Source organism: Crocuta crocuta, unplaced genomic scaffold (genome assembly GCF_008692635.1).
Source record: "Crocuta crocuta isolate KB4526 unplaced genomic scaffold, BGI_CrCroc_1.0 scaffold193, whole genome shotgun sequence".
NCBI classification, from domain to species: Eukaryota; Metazoa; Chordata; class Mammalia; order Carnivora; family Hyaenidae; genus Crocuta; species Crocuta crocuta.
Genome location: NW_027529624.1, coordinates 1,920,657 through 1,941,295, shown reverse-complemented (window position 1 = coordinate 1,941,295; position 20,639 = coordinate 1,920,657). Strand labels below are relative to the sequence as shown.

Here is a 20,639-nt window from a genome sequence, read left to right as displayed (position 1 = left end):
AGACCGCGTGGGTGTCTACGCTGCCACTGCTCCAGAATCAAAAAGCTTCCTGAAACCGTTTTCAGTCTGTTCTAAATGTGTGGGAAGACACTCTAAGAGGTACCCTGGGAAATAATGGCTGCCCTATTCACTGGCCAGGGGCACCTGAACCCGGGCAACAGCCAGGCCCGTGTGCAGCCTCGGGTTGTCGCCCGGCTGCGTGCTGCCGGGCCGCTGTGTGGCGGAACCTGAGAGGGCCTCTGCCCGTGGTCCGCTGGAACCCACTCACAGCGCCCGCAGGGCACAGTCTTCCCTTCTTAAGCATAAGGGCCCTATTTTAACGTCATAAGTGGTTTTCGGATTACTGCACGGAAGACATTATGAGATCAGTGTCTTCTAATGAAGACAATGCATGATGGCAAGAAGCTATTATGATTCAGATAACACTTTTAAATGGATTTGCAGTTTTATTCTTCACAGCAGCACCACATAGATTTAGGAAAAAATGGGCAAAACGAAGGATTTCTTTCTTTGTGGCAGAAAGCACCACTAGAACCCACAGGGATTTCTGAACCCTGCTAATAAGTGCTACCCTCCAGGGACCCTCAGCTCTCGGGTGGGGAAGTCTTCCTCTAATCCAGCTGTAGGAGACCCAGACCCGCCATGAAGTTTTCCCACCTGGGGGAACTGCTGGGAGGGAGTTCTTTGCTGAGGCTCTAAAGCAGAAAAGAAGGAAGACACAGGCTGTGGGTGGAGTCAGACAGATGCTCAGCCTGGGTCCTGCATTGACCAGCTGTGGGACCCTATGGAATGGAACCTGAACAGGTCTCAGTTTCCTCATCTGTGAAATGGGCTCGCTAACGCCCACCCCTCTGGTCTCGTGGGGACTGCCAAGAGACCGCTCGCGTGGTACCCTACAGAGCCGAGCACACTGACATCTCTGCCATGGGCACCACTCTTCCTGCCCTTTGAGAAAACAGCTGCAAGTGAACCCTGCTGTTTAAAAACAAACTTAAAAGTATGGCGGTGGCATGCATTCCAGGAAGGTCACCTACCCGTGCTCCTCTCTGTGCGGATACACTGGTATCCGGTGTGTGACGGAGGAAGAAGGCACATGGGTACTCCTCATGCAGGGCAGCTGCTGGGAGTGTTCAGCTGGGGACCCTGCTGCCGTGGTCACCGTATAGGTCAGAGACCACGTGTATGACTGCATTGCTCCTGCAGAGACAAATTAAGATGCATAAATCATTCACACAGCTCTTCCATGCCCCATTCTTAGAACACTTTGCTGGCCTCCCATGCTCTTTAAGCTGAATGTCACAATCTATACAAAGCGTGTGTCTGGTGCTTGCTGACCTCACAAGAAGCACCCCTCACCCCTGCCTTTGTTCCCTGATCCAGACACAATATCTTTCTTTCATTTTTTCCAGGGAACCACAATTCCCAGCACCCCGGGGCCTTTGCACATGCTGTTTCTGCTGTCTGAAACCTCATTCTTCCCTTAGTGTCCCCTGTTTCTTAGCCCTGGACTAAGTCAGATCCCCTACTGCACCACAGTCCTTCATGGTGCTTACCACAATCTGTAATCTTACACCCATTAATGAATGAATTACCACCTCCCCCTCCTCCAGACTAGAAGCACCATGAGGGTAGATGCCTTGTCTGCTTTGCCCACTATTGGACCCCCAGTGCTTAACTAGTGCAGAGCCTGGTGACAAAAGCTTTTTAATAAAAGCTTTAAAAGGAAGAAAAGGGAAAGGAAAGATAGAAAGAGAGAGGGAAGGAGAGAGGACAAAAGAAAGCTCAGGAAGGCACAGCTAAGTAATTTCTCAACACTCAACGAAACTGCTCTAAGCAGCCCTAAGTAGATTATTGGGCTCTGCCTACCCAGGTCTTTTTGAAGATTATTAGACAGTGACCTGAGCAGTGACCTATTCCATACATATTGCTAAGTCCATTAATTTACTTTTTAATCGGATACCTTGAACATGCTAGGGATTGGGAAGAGAAACTGACAAAAGGTAAAATCCTCAAGATGCTTAAGAATTTTATGAGATGGTTAGAATATAAAGATGGTAATTTAAGAAATCATTAAGTGATACACTCATTGATTTCTGATAAATTTTAGAATGTTGATATAGTGGAGATAATTAAACCTATTTTAGGAGGTGGGGGGAATAGGCTTCAACACCCCCTTGCAGATGCAAGGAAAACTGAAGAATTAGTTAAGGGAGGCCCTTTTTAAAGCGAAGTAAAACTTGGTGCTCCATTTCTGTGTGTCCTGCAGCAGATCTTTTCTACCTCAACATTTCTGGGGGAAGAGAGAGGAACATTCCTCATCTAAAAATGCAGTCCATTCCATCCCAAGGACTTTGCAAATAGCACATGAGTAGCTGCACTGATATGCTGCAGGTAGAAGAAAGAGTTGGTGGACCAGCACTATGCCAATTACATGGCAGAAATTCAGTAAGGGGTACTCTGAAAGGCATGTAAAAATGGAATCCTACTTTGAACACATTTGTTTACTATTAAAAGAACTCTGTATTGAACTCTTTTGTAAATTGGGAGAATCCTTTGTAATGCAAATAATGCCCTTTTTTAATGACATGACAAAGGTTCATTCCAAGAGCCTGAAAGAGACACTATTTATTGAGCATTTGATAAAGCCCAGGCACTGTGCTAAGTGCTTTACAGATGCCCTTAAGATAAATATCATGCCCACTTCACAGATGAGGAAACTGAAGGTTAAATCTGAAGGAACTTAAGGGAGTGCATAAGAATACAGAAGATTCAAGAAGACAATATGAATGTGGGAGTGAAAGAAGAAATTAAAATTGGAGCAAAAAGTGCAACAAGGAATGAGGCTAAACATTCTTCCTAGAGGTGGGCCTTAAACTTGGCTGATTTTCCAGGAAACTGCCACAAGGGGAACCTGACAGGTCAGGAGCCATAAGATAGTAAACAAATTGCTCAGGAGTAAACTGTCCTTATAATTAAGATCAAACAGGAATTTCTTTCAAATGCCGCATAAAAGGCAACTGTGAAGTGCTCCACAGCGTCCTCAACCACACCCTTACAATGGGCTCCAAGTCTGGATTCTCAGGGTTCCTTATGTCAACACTTCAGGCTAGTGGCGTCTCACTCAAGTCCAGTTCAGAGAAATTTCGAATGTTAACTTGCCGAAGGTCCCCGTGGGTGGGACCGTTAGGGCTCTGAACTCCAGTCTGCCCTCGTGCTTTCTATTCTCTCTACCATATTGCTTCTTCGCTCTGGCTCCTCGTCCTGACACGTACTGGCTGTAACATCGTGGGCAAGCCTCTTATACTTTAGGAGGTTTTCTCTCATCGACTGCAAAGCAAGCATGATAATACGTATCTTGGAGAACTGTTGTGAGGGTTAATTGATAGGAGCCTGGGACGTGGGACCATTAACCATAGCTAATGGTATTCATGCACCCTTCACTGTGAATTCAGGTATTCTTATATGACACGTTCTTAAAGTAAACATTTCTATACGTTCCATTTCAGATGGCAGGGAAGAAAGACAAGTTTCTTTGGTCAGATTCTATCACCAGGGATGAAACGTTTGAATTGCAACAAAATTCAGCCAATTGCCGCAAAATTCTCAATGTGTTTTTCCATAAAATCATAGGTGTCCTTATTCACCAGTATGGCTAAAAGTACCCTTTCCTGGTTTGCTACATGTACATCATATACAAAAAGATAATGACTTTGGCAGGCTATTTGTTAGGCATCATTTATAGTAACTGCAAGAAGACTGGAGAGAAAAAATTCCAAAATGATCATGCCCCAGGTGATTGGATTATGCATGACTGCACTCCTCTATATTTGCACTTCATCTGAAGTTATATTACTGTCATAGTTTTTTTTAAAGTATCCTTTTTATTCAAACAGGTTATCTCTAGGTGGTGGGGTTAAGGAGGCCTTTAAAGCATTTCTTCATTTTGCTTATCTGTATTTTTCTATAATGAATGTGCATTGTCTCTGTGAACAGAAACACATTATTAAAATATATGAAACAAACTTTATAATTGGAGATGGAATTGGAGGGAAGTGGGTAGTATGGGAGAACAATGAACCAGCCACGGCAAGCAAGTAATTAACCCTTCACGCCCCTGGGACCTCAGGAGAGCACAGCAAGGTCAGTGGGTATTTAAAGGAGGCAGCTCAGGAAGCCAAATGATTTTCTCTTTTTCCCCAGGCAGTAGGAAGACAGAGTGATAATAGCCATCACCTGAGAGAATGAAGTAGAAGTTACTTTTGTATGAGCTCCTGGAGCACAGCAACTGTTCCTTATTCATCTCTGTATCCCCAACAGAGGGTCTGCCAAAAAGTAGGTGTTCAGTAAATTTTTGTTTCATTGAATTTGTTGTTGGAGGAGTAAATGCTGCTAGAAATAGACGTTATCAAACAAAAAGCTGGTGGAACCCTTGGAAAAATGGGCTCCTGTGGTCTGGGAAACAAAACCCCTAAATGGCCATGTGCCAGCAATCTAACAGACCCACTCAGGCAGGCTTAAGCAGATTAACACCTACTGGCTTGGGTGAGAAACCCTTTTTGCCTGGGGACCAGAAAAGAACACCCCTTACATTCCCTTTCCTATCAGTGGGACCTCCAGTGAGAATTGCCGCTGCTTCTATTTTAAGGAAACTAAGAAAAGGAAATGTATGCAGTTCACAGTTTGTGCTTAATTTTTAAGACAACTCTAATGCTTTTCATGTATTGGTAAAACAATAACAAGCCTTCCCTATTTGCCTAATTCCCCCATCTTTCTCTTTTTCTCCCTGACCCGTACGCCCACCCTTACTTCAAAGTCTGAGAATAGTGGAGAAAGCCCCCTGATCTCTGAGAATATGATAAAGATCCCCAAAGATCTGAGAATCCTATAAAGATAAGTGTCGTTCATGTTCTAGTATGAAAACTGCAGGAGAGGAAGATTTTCTTTCTTTTCTATCCCCAAGAAAATGTTTTTTGTTCCTGAGCTTTTGTTGTTGTTGTTTTCTTGGAGGGGGTTTTCAACTCAAGATAGGAAGGATGCTTGAAACATAACAGTCAGTAATGACTTGTTGAATAAATGAAGGAATGAATGATAAATCATCCAGCACAAACCAGACCTCATGCTATTTTCTTTTTATACATTGGCTCACCGAACCTCCCAGTAACCTTTTGAGGTAGGTGGTATTACCTCCTTCTTTCAGGTGAGAAAACTGAAGCCTAGGACTTGCTCAGGTGAGTGGCTGAGTTGGGATTTGAACCCAGATCTGCACAACTCCAGAGCCTTTCCAAAACGACAACTGCTTCTCACACTTGAACGTGCATTTGAGTCACAGGAGATCTTGTTAAAATGCAGATGCTGATTCAGTAGGTTGGGAGCTGAGCCAGCAAGTCTGCATTTAGAACAAGTTTCTAAACGATGATAATGCTGTTGGTCCGTAGACCACACTTTGAGCAGCAAGGCTCCATAAACAACCCATCGCCTCTGGTCACTCATGCTGCATGTTGAGGGCCATTAAAGATCAGAAGTTGTAAGGGTCTGGTATAGACTTGTGAAAATTCAGGCTACTTTCTAGTCTATCTGGGCATGCCCTTCCTTCAGATCTTGAACTAAACCATTTGAACCTTTTCTCCACTAGGAAGGATTCTAAGAACCATCACAGATGTTGCTCAGGTTTTGATCTAACCTAAGCCTTTTGTTAGTACCTTCCTGAGAAATAAGCTCCTTTGAGTATGTCTAGATTCTGGAACTGCCTATATAGTAGCCACTAGCCACAGATGGCTCTTTAAATTTAAATTAATTACAACAAGGGGCACCTGGATGGCTCAGTCGGTTAAGCATCAGACTTTGGCTCAGGTCATGATCTAGCAGTTCCTGAGTTCAAGCCCCATGTCAGGCCCTGTGCTGACAGCTCAGAGCCTGGATCCTGGTTCAGATTTTGTGTCTCCCTCTCTCTCCACCCCTCCTCTGCTTGCATCCTGTCTCTGTCTCTTTCTCTCAAAAATAAATAAACATGAAAACAATTAAAGTAATTAAAACAAAATACAACTAAAAATTCAGTTCCTTCATTGCACTAGCTACATTTCAAGTACTCTGTAGCCACATGTGGTTAGTGTCTACTATTATGGATAGCTCAGATTAAAAAAAAAAGTTGCCATCAACATAGAAAAGTGAACTTGAACCATTGGCTATCCATGACTCTTTGCCCCGTCGGCTACCATCCATCCTCGAGGCAGTAGGGCTTAAGGAGAATACTTGCTGAAGTTGAAAACCTCATCTGTTTGCGTTACACTTTACCAGTAGCCCCATGACCAGGAGCAGCAAATGGATCCGTTCCCAGAGAGAGATGGGGATTCAATATCTGTCCACCACCCACCTCTGCAACTGCCCCACCGCCACTTTCCCCTTATGTATGTCCATTAGTCAGTCCTCAATACGCCAGGCCCATCTCTGCCTCAGGCCTGTGCACATGCTGTTCCCCACTACCTAAAATGTTCTTTTCCTCTCCCTAAACTTGATGTGGCTGACTCTTCCTCATACTCCAGGTCTTGGATAAATGTTTCCTCCTCAGGGAGGCCCTCTCTGACTATTTCACAGCACACTATTATTATTCTCTTTATGACCATTTGAAATGGTTTATTTAGCTGGTAGCTGACTTTTTAATGTTTTAGTTATTTCTGAGAGAGAGAGAGAGAGAGAGAGAGAGAGAGACAGCGTAAGCAGGGGAGGGTCAGAGAGAGAGAGGGAGATACAGAATCTGAAGCAGGCTCCAGGCTCTGAACTGTCAGCACAGAGCCCGACGCGGGGCTCGAACCCACGAACCATGAGATCATGACCTGAGCCGAAGTCGGACGCTTAATGGACTGAGCCACCCAGGTGCCCCAGTTTACTACTGTATCGACTCTTCTACCCACTAGAATATAGGTATCACAGGGGCCGTGACTATGCCTGTTGTTTTCACTTCTGTACCCCCAGGACATGGCCCAGATTTGACACAGAATACATGGGGTGAACAAAAGAATGAATGAGCAAGTCCAAAGGCCCCCAACACCAACCCAAGACCTTGATGATGTGAAGTCAAGGAAAGATTAAGCAATCTATTTTCAATCCCAGCTTACATTTCCTAATTCCACTTCTTTAGAGAAAAGGAAGCAGCAGGGATAGAGGAGGAGGTTCTGTAAATGAGTCATCGTGGGCTCTGGGGCAGGGCTGCTGTGTCCACCCTGTCCCACTCATATTCGCTGCCCTCAGATAACTGAGCTTTTGTTATTCGGAAAGAGTAGGGGCCAGTTATCTTTGTTACATCCTCAAGTGATGTAGAGAAAATGCAGCTGGGCAGGCCAGATGTTCTACACTTAGGGCCATTTATAAGGAATTTGCCTTTATTTCTTTAGGCATCCTAGCATCTCAATGATTTAATTTGCTCGTTTTGTGTTGCAGGGAACACATGGTGGGAAGGTGAAAACATGAGTTTAATAGTTAACTTTTATTGTCATTGCTAAAGGAGGGAATACTTCAAATGCCATCATAAACCAGGTCTTAGCGCCCTTCGGAGGCCTCACCAGGACAGAGTGGGAGCTTTACAGTTTGTGTTAAATGACAGTAAAGAATTGCAGCCCAATGTCACGTTAAGTGGGCTGGTCAGTTTGGCACCACCTGCCACGCTCCTGAGGAGGAAAAGAACCACTTTACTTTAATGAAAATTAAAGTTTCTGAATTTTGCTGGGCCAAGAGTGAGGTGGCAAGCTCACAAAGTTAGGGAAGAAAAGGGAGAAATGGGCTAGATTTTATCTTGTGGAAATCTGTTGAAATGGAATCCTTTACCCAGTCTCTTTTCATGGCCTTGCCATAGACTTGAACGTGTCCAGTCAAAATCAGCCACATAGCACGTTCAATTTTAGGTGCCTGATATTCCTTTCCTTTCACTTTCTTCCAACCCCCGCTCTCCCTCCCCCGCTTTTAAAAACTGTTTTAATAAAAACAATCCTAAGAAAACATACTTAGAAATACATGTTAAGTATGGGCGTAGAATGAGATAGATGAGCAGAATGGTTGTTTCCCTAGTGATTCATAACTCATTATCTATGATATACTACTTTGTATCCACTAGTCCTTGTGCTAAAGGATGCCAAAAGATTATGTGCAATGAATTAATTTTCTCTTTGCGCTCACCAAGCAGACATAATACTGTTCTCTTTTTCACAGCTGAAAAATGGGGAAGTGTCCATCAAAAGTGAGACACTGATAATGTGGAATGGCTGCAGACACCTGATTGGCCTTGACTCTAAATCGAACTTGACAATATGTACATCATCCGAGCAGTGATATTCAGAGTATGCTAGAGACCCAACAAAATTAACTGAGTCACATAAAATTTCATTCAATGTGTTAATGAACTGTTTTAGCCAGGAGCTGTTTTGTTTTATTTAATATTCCCCACTTCTTTATTTCTTGCTTTCTGGTTTGGGTCCTTTTTAAAAATTGCTTTTTTTAAAAAAATTGTTAACCACTTCAGATACTTTTTGGAAAGTAATGGTATATAAATCAACCAGTAATTTAAAGATGGAAATAAAAATTAACTGGGCATAAAGACCATATGTTAACTTAAAAAAAAAAAAGAAAGAAAGATAGCAAATGCATTTTATAAGATACACAATAATTGTTTTCAAATTTGCAATACTGGTCAATGAAATATTTGCACAAATCCCCAAATTTAAGAAATCTACTATAACAGATTTTGTAATACCTAGGTGTATATCATGGACAAATGTGCTTTATAATGCAATGTCTATAAAACCATACATGTTGTTAGGAAATTACGTTTATGTCTCCTCCAAGACCATGACCCACATGCATGCCAAGATCCAGTCTAATTTCACAATGGAGTATTTCAAAAGTGGTACTTGAGAAAAATATTACACATAGTTTTATCTAGGATGACATTTTTAATGCCCCCTGGAGATATCTGAGAACAAAGCAGGAATGTGCCAAAATCTTCAAAGGTTACAATCATCTGAAAAGAACCTGTTTCACATTTGTATTTCTAAGAAGCTACTTTTATGACTCTTGAACACATTGTGCAGAAATCTCTGAACATATTTACGGTATTCCTGTGGCTCTGACTATCACACCTGCCACACCTTGGGGCCTCCAAAGTACAGTGAGGAAAGCCAGGCAGACTCACTAGCTGGATGAGAATTATGAAGAGATCCTAGAAATCTTGCCTTCCCACCCTCCCCATCCCCTATGCCCTTAGAGTCTCCTCTAAGGAGAGGTAGACTTCCTCCTGCTACGCTGCAGGAAAGGTCCCCCTTGAACCACTTCTGCTTCACAATGCAGAACTGTCTTATTTGCATAATTTCCCTGTTTATTTATTTGCGTAACATCCAAGGATGTTATCACTACCTGGCTCACCTGGGTGTCTCCCAGGAGAGTGGGGGGTGGAGGGTGAGGGCAGGCAGGATTATTCAGATGACTGGCTGAGAACTGTTCTTACTGCCTCGGTTTCTTCCTGAGGCAGGAGACTGGGGGCTGCTGCCCCATATTCCAGCCTTGGAAGGACCCCTGAGCAGCCGAAGAGCTGTGGACAGTGCTCAAGTTCTCTTCCCTTTTCATTTTCAGGGGCTAAGACTATTCTTTTCTTTACGGCTCTTCTTCTCAAGCCTCCTAAGCATTGACTACAATGACCCATTTTACGGAGAGAAAATGGGAGGAAACAAGGAGGGAGTCGTGTTCTTCCTCCTCAAAGTGGACACAAAATATGATTTCAGGTGCATCCATGTAAACAAATGTGATGCCAAAATCTCAATTTCCACAAAAAAGGAGGACTCTTTCCAGCTGCATACCCAAAGTGAAATCAAAGCTCCATCTAATGCCAGTTACAGACAACCCTACGTTTCAATACTCTGAAGAATCCAGTCTCCTTAATAGTCCCTGACAAAGGACCACTGCGTCTGTTGGCAAGTTTCTGCCCTTGGCAAAGTACAGAAGAGGGCAGGCCTTATAGGCTCTTCAACACCTGCTCTGAGTAGTGCTCGTTCTAGAGAGAAAGGAAACTTGAAGGAAGGAATTAATCAAAGATTCTTAGGATGCGTACTTTATGCTCTCTGAAAACGACACGCTCTCTCCTGCCTCCAGGCCTTTGTACCACTTACTTCCTCTGCCAGGCTGCCTTCTCTCCCATTATTCAGCCTTCCCGGACCCTCCAGATACCATGGCCTCCTTTTCTGCTCCTCCTTAGCCCAACTTAGCACTCATCAGATTTTTTGTGACTGCCAGCTTGCCTATAAGAACCCTAACCTCTAAATCATAAACTGCCAGACGGTGAAAACCTGAAGTGTTCAGTACACAGAAGTCACTCAAGAAATATTTTTTGGATAAATGGATATATAATGGATGGACATGTGAGTGAATGAACAGATAAAAGACAACATCCTAAATAGGGTAATCTCACCCTGTTTATTTGGTCTTCAAAAATACCCAATTCAGTCCCTAGTATATTCTGAAAATTATTCTAAGTAGAACTAGGATATAAGTAGGCTCATGCTGTGAGGGTCTGGAGGAAGATTTTTTTTTTTTGAAAGAGTGCGGAAGAGGGGCAGAGGGAGAGAGAGAATCTTAAGCAGGCTCCACATGTTCAGTGTGGAGCCAGACACAGGGCTTGATCCCACAACCCTGGGGGGTCATGACCTGAGCTGAAATCAAGAATCGGGTGCTCACGTGACTGAGCCACCCACCCAGGCACCCCTGGAGGAAGATTCTAACCTAGAGGGTGAGGGAAATGAAGATGAGTAGGATTTCATCAGGTGGGGGTGGAAGGAGGAGACCCCAGAGGTGGAGCAGTGTGTGAAGCGATTTGGAGAATGAAAGTGCTCGCAGGCTCAAATGTGAAGCAGTGGACTCTGTCCCAGCACTTTGAGGAGGCACAGCTTCAGGGGAAATAAGCCCAGTGGGCAGTGAGAAAGTGGACAGAGGAGAGCGGAGGCAGGTAGCCAGTTTGAGGGTCGGGGATGTCCGAGATGTGGGGAAGGCCCAAACAGACAGCAGTGGTGCCATGGCAAGGAGTGGGGGTCCACCAAGATTTGGATTAGAACGACTGGCTTGGGAGGCATGGTGGAGAATGCTGGCTGCCTCCCTGAATCCATTCGCCCCCTTCCCTATCTGGGGACATGCTATCCTACATCTCCCAGCCTCTCTGTGCAGTTACATGAGGCCAAGTGACTAAGTCCTCACTGGTGGAACAGAAGTGGAAGTGACATGTGCTACCTTCCAGGCAGAGCCTTTGAGAGAATGGACTTTCCCCAGTGGCATCGTCCACTTCTGCTAGCTGGTTGCAGACTTGACAAAGCCCGGGGCAGTGGTCCTCAAGCTAGTGTGCATCTGAATCAATGGGAGGCTTGATGAGCAAGTCTCTGGGCCTTGCCCCTGGGGCTTCTGATTCAGTAGGTCTGTGATGGGACCTGATGATGAGCATTCCTAACAGGCTCCCAGGGGGTGCTGACAATGCTGGTCCACGGACCACACTTTGAGAACCATAGCCCTGGAGTATGGTGCCACCTAATATGGAAAGAGCAAGTGTTTCCAAATGGTTGTGTTGAAGAGAGACTCCTCTCAGACCTAAGCACACTGCCAGGACTGTTTGCAAGCACAGAATAGATTTCTCTTGTGTCAACTCCATACATTTTGGATCTATTGTTGCGGTAGCTTAGCCTACCTTAACTATATAAATGCTGAGGGAGAGGAAGGATGAAGCTGACTCCCAGATTTGGAGTTGGGTAACTGGGAGAATGGTTAAGCAGGTTTGGAAAGAAAGATAATGAATTAATGATCATAGTCTCATGACCATTATGCTCCACAAACACCGCTCTGTTCAGCGGGCCCAACCCCACCCAAAGCCCATCTAGCAAAGGGTGTTTCTGCCTTTGGTTCCTCTCCTGTTTGTTCCTCCTCATCTTTTAAGGAACATCTTTTGAGTCTCCCCTCTCTCCTTCAGGCGTCTCTCCTTCCTGCCAGAGTTCAGGTGGGAAGGAAGGGGATTGTTTCTCCCTCTGATCCCCTAGAGACTCAGGTGTAGCCCTCATTAATCACAATGACCCCTCTTTCTATCTGGATAGCACCTCAGAAAGGCAAAGCACTTGGGTCTCTCTTACATCATCTCATGCCCATGGTAACCATGTGAGCTGTTCTGCACACACATACACACACACACACACACACACGCACAGTTATAATAGATTAGCTAACACTTCCTGAATATTCCATATACACCTTATCATTTTCACAAGTCTTCAGGACATTTGTTGAATGGCTAAATGACTGTGGTGCCCAGAACAAGGAATTGAAGCTTTCTTGCCCTTTACTTTTCCTCCACAACCTTGCAGTGTTATTGTGAGATAATTACGCAAAGTGATAATGGACATCAGTGACTAGCTATCACCATCCTTGTATTACCTCTTCTTTTCCATTTCTAAACCCTGTCTTGGCATTCAAGATCCTCCAGGATGTGACTGCAATTTACTTGTCTAGCCTCATAAGACTCTTCATGAACCTCCTACCAAGTTTCACATGGCCCAAGAAGGCCCCACGTGTCTCTACCCCTATGCATCTGTTCATACTGCCCTCTTCCCAGAAGCCCCTTCTGCTCCACCTTCCTCAATTAAAATGAAGTTCCAGCTCAGACCCTTCCTTTGTGAGGTCTTCCTACTGCCTCCAACCAGAGGGAGTCTCCCCTTCCTTGGAAACCCTATAGCATTAGTCTGTACTTTGTTGATCACCCCTATCTCAATATGGTCACCATGTCCTAGCAAATGGCTTCTTGGCTGCCCCCCTTTCCTGAGATGCCTCTCAATTTCTGGTTCCCAGAGAGTTCCTTTTCTCATTTTCAAGAAAGAATGGCTGTGTATTAATTTATGTTTTACATCATGTAACCATTTCAGTGGCTTAGTTTTGTGGAAGGTGGAGATTTTATCATGTACTTAATTGGCCAACTTGAAAACAGAAGCATGTGGAGTTTATACATATGAGTAATGAATAACTGCTAGGCATCTATAAATCCATGCAAATACTATGGTTTTAGCATTGTTTTGGTTAGAATGTTTTTCCAGAAAGCTATTGCTGTAAAAGTCAACTCCCCACTCAAAGTCTTTAGGAGCCTTTCATTACCTGTAGTGCTGAGGCCAGTGTACTCAGGGGATGGGTTGCTGACGGGGGAGGATGGAGGTGGCACTTCCACAGATGTGGCAGATTTTGCTGGCGAAAACGATGGCACTGGTGAAGGGGTTGGCGGGGTAGCCTCTGTCAAGATAATCTCTTCTCGGACTTCTGCTATGGGTAGAGAAAGGGTGGATTCTCAGAGCCAAAGATCAAGGCAAGTTGTCTTTAAAAGACTTTAAAAATTGAAATATTCTTTCCAATCTGTGTGTCATGTCACCCCTCTACTTAAAGCCCTTTGATGGTTTTGTATCACCATCAAGACATGCAAGCAGTTCCCTTACACACCCATGCCCCACTCTAAAGAAGAAAAAGACATCACTGGTTTCACACCACTTGGCCTGTCCGCTACAACTAAATTCTTTCAAACAGAGAGCTAAAGAAACACAGAGCATAGAAGTAAGAATGCAAAATCAGACTGCCAAGTAGGGCAATTCCCAGTGAAATGCTGGCTTACCAGTGCTTCCTTCTCCCTTCATAGCTCGCATGAGCTCATTGGCCCGCTCCTGACAGTGCAGGGATTCTAATAAGTAGAGCACGTAGTCATCGAACATCAAGTGAATTAAGTGAAAAGACCCTGGTGAAAGAAGATCCAAACAGAAAGGTAAGTCATGGCTGCACACGTATGCCTCTCCATCTGGTCAACAGCCCGTGTAGCTGGGCTTGTACTCTAATGCTCTGTTCAAGACTCTCATTCCCCACTCCATTATCATCTCCATATGGTCAAAAGTTGCTCTTCTTTGCTGTGTCCTCAGCCTAGCCTAGTGCTTGACATAAGTAAGGTAAATGTCACTAACACTTTGTAGCAAGTGAGTCTTTTCCTTGCTCAATCTAACTTATCAAAAATGGCGCCAGTTGAGCCATCCGTCCAAATGTGTGAGCCCTCACAGACCCACTGGCCTTACTCATCCTCATTTGAGCACCACTTACTGTGTTCAGCGTGTATTGACATGGTGCCTTTCATTTTATCTCTTCCACAAGTATGTCTTATTTCCCTGACTGGACTTTAAGGGTGTCCATGGCAGGGATTTTGCCTTCTACTTCACTGTGCCAATGTACCTGACATGATTCTAGAAGCAGAACTGAAAATTAAAACCTGCAATGTGGTTCTTAGAAGAGGTATTAGATGGAAAAATATGGTATTCTCAAAGAGTACTCTTCATTCTTAATTTAGAGTAGACTGTTTCATAAAAAGGGATGTAAACAATCATCTTGAGAGATTTTTCCAATAGGCCAGTCTCTGTGTTCAAAGTCTTATATTCTCTAATTTAATCTCTACCACCACCCTGTAAGATTCTTATTTTCTTACTTTTATTCTTATTGTAATACATTATTTCAAAACCATCTTTTTTGGCATGTCATGCTGCCACATTGGACAGTGGAATGATCCACATATGGAAGGGGCTCAATTAATGTCTGCTGTAATCCAGCCTCAGGCATGCCAGGGCCACAGGGACCAAATCTTCACCTCTAGTCTCGGGCTTCCAACTCCCAAGGGGACATCTCCCTGGGGATATTCTACTTCCCATAAATAGGAAACTTCTCACCCACCTATCCTACAAGCTAACCTCCTCTCCCCATTTCCCTCCAGTTTGCTTTTTAGAGAACCTCTGAGACTCTCTGGTATTACTTATACTATGATTCCGTCACCACCACCACCACTATTACCATTATCTATGTCATCACAGTCATCATCTGCTCAGTGCTTACTATGTGCCAAAACTCTGCTAAGCACTTAACACAGGTCTCCACCTTACTGCAAACAGTGGGGTAGGCGGTACTGTCCTCCCTTACTGAGCAGGAGAGGAATGTCTCCATTAGAAGTAGGTAGGGATTTGCCTCAGTTTGATCTGGCTCCAAAGTCGGTTCCCATTCCCTTACAGGTCATCCAGTCCAGGCTGCTCACGGCACAGATGGGAAAATAAAGGACTTGGTCCTAGAAGGGCCGTTTGAGTTGGGAGCTGTGCCTTTTTCAAGTCTCAGAAGGTGAAGGGGCTATAGCTCCAGCTGCACAACTGGTTAGTGTGTGATACTTGCAAGAAATAGGTGACAGGGGTCTGCTGGGGGTGACTGGATGGGGCCTTCTTGGTGGAATTTACTACCAATTTTCTTTTTAATTCTACCTTCTTGGTGAAATTTATCCATTTTCCTTTTAATTGTACCTGACTCTCTCTCTCTCTCACACACACACACACACACACACACACACACACACACACACTTCATTTCATTTAAAATTTTTAAAAATATTTTATGTATTTTTGAGGGAGAGATAGAGACAGTGAGCAGGGGAGGGTCAGAGAGAGAGGGAGACACAGAATCCGAAGACAGTCTCCAGGCTCTGAGCTAGCTGTTAGCACAGAGCCCGATGTGGGGCTCAAACCCACGAACCATGAGATCTTGACCGGAGCTGAAGTCGAATGTTTAACTGACTGAGCCACTCAGGCACCCCACCATCACACCCTTCATTTTAGATAGATTGATTTCTTTGGTCCAGAAAGGCCACAGAAGAAAATCCTTGCTGAAGCCAGTGGAGGCCCAGTGGGTCACACACACTGGCACCTATACTGCCTCTCTTCAGAGTCTGCCACACCTGCAGCCTGGTATCCATGAAGCCCAAGTCCAGGGTCCCCCATCTTGCACTTTCTCCACATTCTTCCCTCATCCCCAGGGTGCTGCATCCATTTGGAATTCACAAAGATTCAGGTTGTGCTAAGTCACTGTGAGATGCAGTCTCCAAAACTCTGCTTTCCATCCACTTCCCCAAAATGGGTCCACTGAGGAGGTAGCACTGTGGGCAACTGTGTGGGCACTGGGTCACTCTGCCCAGATTGAGCTCCAGCTCTGCCACTTTATCACTAAGACCCTGGATGAGTTACTCTTAGTAAATGTTAACAAAATCAGCCATTTCTTGAGTCCTTGCTCTGTGGCAGATTCATTGTCCATGTAGATCTGTGTAAATGTGCAGATTTATTAGCACAGTTTACCCTCATCACAACTGTAAGAGAGGAGGGATACTCTCCTTTTTGCAAAGGAGGACACAGACTTACGGAAGGAAAGTAAGTGTCCAATGTTACATAATTCTTTTTTTTTTTTTAATATTTTTATTTATTTCTAGGAGAGAGAGAGAGACAGCATAAGCAGGGGAGGGTCAGAGAGAGAGAGGGAGACACAGACTGAAACAGGCTCCAGGCTCTGAGCTGGCAGTCAGCACAGAGCCCGACACGGGGCTCGAACCCACGAACCGCGAGATCATGACCTAAGCAAAAGTCGGACGCTTAACCGACTAAGCCACCCAGGCACCCCCAGTGTTACATAATTCTTAACTGACAGAACTGGGACTTGAAGCCATGACTGTCTGATTCTGGAGTTGTTCTTCCACCATTATACAGCACAGCTCTCTAAAAGGGGGACAGTAAAACCCCTTGTTTTGGTTACAGAAATACTAACCATAATGAGGAAAAGGACACACTAGATGCTTAATGAATGATAACTGCTTGTTATCTGTAAAGTCCCTTTTGCTAACTAATGTTCTAAGATTTCATAGGATATCAAATCATATGATTGCTTTGTCCATATAGTCAAAGAAGTCAAAAGATAACATCAAATACTTGAAAGGGCCTTCAAAATGAAGAAATATTTGCTACAGTGTTTCATTAGGTCAATAAGGATAGAAAGATAGAAACACGTTGTGAAACAATGAATTAGAATGGAAAACCCTGGATAATGAAAATGGCTTTAGTAGTTGTATCACAGGCAAGCACCTGAAAATCATCTATCCACCCTCCTCTTTTACAGACCAGGAAACAAAGATCTGATACAGTGAAGAAATTTGCCTAAGACCACACAGTTAGAAACACTAGACTGGCGCTTGGAGGCCAGTACGTTGAGGCGAGTCTTGATTTCTGGCTTCAAGCTCTCTTCCTTAATGGCTGTGATCAGTAACCCAACTGTCTGATCATTTTCAATCACTTCTGAACACAGACTTCGTAGAGCTACTGCTACCTGCCTAGTACTGTGCTAAGTGCTCCAAGTACAGAAGAAACTCGAAGCTCAGTTCCTGACTCCACAAAAGCTACAGGGTCCTTTATGGCAGAAGTCAATCATTAAGACAACTGGGAAACAAACAGTTCAGTGCCGCTGGGGGTGTGTGGCGTGTGTGCGTGCGTGCGTGTGTGTGTGTGTCATGGCCACCGGAGTAGTGCCAGGATGCCAGGAGAAGAGGACAGCAAAGTTAAAAAGGGGATACAGAAAGACAGAAAGACTGAGGTGGGGGGGGAAGGAAGAGGGGGACAGGATGGGGAGGGGAGGAAGAGAGAGATATCAGAGACAGGTGAGAGGCAGTTACAGCTAACATCCCCTGCTTCATTTCTCTCCCTAGCACTTACTACCATTATATATACTATATAACCTATGTATCTTTATCATGTGCCTCCCTACGCTAGACTGTAAGTTCCATAAATGCAGACGTTCATTTTTTTCCACAGTTCTCTATACCCAGTGTCTACCACAGTGTCAGGCACAGAGTAGAGGCTCAGTGACTGTTGGTTAGATCAACCAGTCAGTGTCCAAGCACTGCTTACCATCTGCACTGTACTGAGCCCTCTTTCCAACAACACCGTGAAGAGAGATTACTATCGTCTTCAACAAATACATGGGGAAATGAAGGCTCAGAGGGTTTAAACAACTTGCCTCAAGTCAGAGTTAACATTAGAGCCTGTCATGGGAAAAGGTATCAGGATACAGACAAAGGAGATTTTTGTTGTTGTTGCTACAGGTTAATATAGTTGATTCATAAAATCAAAGTATTTCTCTTCTTATGAAAAATTTCAAACATATAGAAAAGTACAAAGAATTTTTAAATGAACAGCAGTGTATTCAGATCCTAGTTTTATAATATCTTAATATTTTTACTATATTTGGATCAGATTTGGGTTTTTTTTTTGTTTTTTGTTTGTTTGTTTAGGTAGGTTCCAAGCCCAGGGCAGAGCCCAGTGCTGGGCTTGAACTCACAACCCTGAGTTTAAGATATGAACTGAGATCAAGAGTCAGATACTTCACTGACAGAGCCACCCAGAGGCCCCAGATTTGTTTTTTAATTGAAGATAAAGATGAAACCTCTGTGTTCTCTTTCTTAATTGTATTTCTCTGCTTTCTTGTGTTCAACCTCTGGGGTAATCACTGACTTGAATCTGATACTTTGTTCACATGCGTTTTTCTACTCTTATTATATATACTTATGTATCCATAAACAACATATGATATTGTTTTCTATTTCAAACTTGATATAAATGGTATCATACAGCTTCCCACAAGTTGCTTTAGCCAATCTATCCACGATGGATGCTTGTAGCTCTAATTTGATGGCCACCGTTTGAATACGCCACAATTTATTTATCCATTCTCCTGTTGATAGAATTCAGGTTGTTTATAATTTTCCACTATTGGAAACTGGCTCTAATGGGTATTTTCTGTTCCTGTTTCTTGGGTCTGCTGGGTCCAAGAGTGCCTGCATTTTCAGTCTCATGAGACAGTGTCAGACTGTTCAACAATTTTTTTTTTACATTCCTATTGGTAGTATATGAAATATAATATTTGCCAGTCTGAAGGGTATGAAATGTTATCTTATTGTATTTATAATTTGCATTACTCTAATTACTAGAAAGGTGCACATCTTTTCTTATTGTCCATCTGAATCTCCCCTTCTGTGAATTACCTATTCATATTCTTTGCTCATTTTTCTAGTGGGATATCTGAATAATATTGGGGTGTGTGAATTTCTTTGGGGGTACTGAAATAATTTATTTAGAGGGGTTTATTATATATTCTGGATATTAATCCTTTGTTATATGCATTGCAAAGTATTTTCTCCTCTGCGACTTTTATCTTTTAACTTTGTTAGTGGTATGGTTATTAATCACAAGTTTGAAATCCAAATGTAGTTCATTTTTTTCAATATTTTTATGACTGGTCCTTTTTTGTATCTTTTTAAATAAATAAAGTACTATTTCAAGATCATAAAAATATCATTCCTATTTTCTTCCAAAAGGTTTAAGGTCTTCCCCCCTCCCCCCATTTAATGTTTCTTTTCAGATGTAGGAGTCTGATATTTATGTATCCTAAAATGCTTGTCCAGAAATTTGCCTAATCCACTGACTTTTAATGCCATTTCTGTCATACATACAACCCTCTTGTTTAGTAGACAAGGAAAAAAGCATCTGATGAAGTAAAGGCAAGTTACGTGTCCATCTGTCTTGGGCACCTCTGCTCTGTTTCACTGCTCTACTGGTCTAACTGTGTTACAAGCCCACACTGTCTTATTCCATAACAAACCTGAGTATCAGGTAAGCAAGTCCTTATGTCTTGTTCTTTCCCTTCAAAATGTCTTTACTACTGTTGGACTTTTGCTTTTCCACATGAATTTTAACATCAGATTGTCAAAAGCAAAGGAAAAAAAGGACTGGATTGGAATGCTATTGAATTTATGTATTAATTGATAAGACTGATAACATCTCCTTGATGTTGACTCTTTACAAACATGAACATGGTATATCAATAATAGTTTAAAATATTCTCCTTAAAGATCTTCAGACAATTTTTGTTGGAATTATTTTATAGATACCTAGTTTCCGTCACTATTTTGAATGGTATATGTGTGTATACATATAGTATACAATATACTATAGATTACTGTGTACTTAATATATACTTTATATACACACACAATTATATTTTCTAATTATGTTCTGGGTAGTGCTAAGAATGCCAGTGATTTTTTTTTAAAAAAAACTGAATTGAATAATACTGTTGAATTCTTATTTGTTCCATTATTTGGTAGATTGTCTTTTGTCAACCGTCACGACATCTATAACTAAAGGCAATTTTGTGTTTTCCTTTCCAATTCTTATATTTCATTACCGTTAGTTATTGTATCCAGTCAGTATTTATTAGAAATAGTGTTAAAAGGCATTCTTGTCTTCATGATTTGAATGAGAAAACTTCTAAAATTGGGGCACTTGGGTTAGGCGTCCAACTTGGGCTCAGGTCATGATCTCACCATTTGTGAGTTTTCAGTCCCTGTGTCAGGCTCTCTGCTGTCAGCAGGGAGCACGGATCCTCTGTCCTCCTCCTTTGTCCCTCCCTCGCTCTCTCTCTCTCTCTCTCAAAAATAAACAAACATTAAAAAAAAAAAGAAAACGTTTAAAGTTTTACCAGTTAGTATGATGTTCACTGTAGATTTTCGGTTGCCCTTTAACACTTTAAGAAATTTCCCGTGAATTCCCAGTTTGCTAAGAGTTTTGTTTTGTTTTGTTTTTAATAATAGTTGGGAGCTGAATTATATTAAATGCTTTTTTCCCTCTATATCTATAGGGATGATCATATGATTTTTCTCATCTGTTAATACTATTAGTTTCTTTTATGACTTTGAGTGGTTC

The 20,639-nt window shown here is 42.9% G+C and overlaps 1 protein-coding gene across 3 annotated transcripts in view; it reads right to left on the bottom strand.

Annotated features, from left to right (window-relative positions):
• RFX4 (regulatory factor X4) overlaps positions 1–20,639 on the bottom strand; it is a 159,261-nt gene that overhangs the window by 10,948 nt on the left and 127,674 nt on the right. For 2 of the 3 annotated variants that reach the window (XM_077762006.1, XM_077762008.1), the window contains 3 exons: positions 13,661–13,780; positions 13,156–13,317; positions 1,035–1,197 (listed from right to left, as the gene is read on the bottom strand). In XM_077762006.1, the coding sequence (XP_077618132.1) occupies positions 1,035–1,197; positions 13,156–13,317; positions 13,661–13,780 (445 nt within the window). The remainder of the gene's footprint in view (positions 1–1,034; positions 1,198–13,155; positions 13,318–13,660; positions 13,781–20,639) is intronic. The other variant, XM_077762007.1, reaches the window with a different exon arrangement.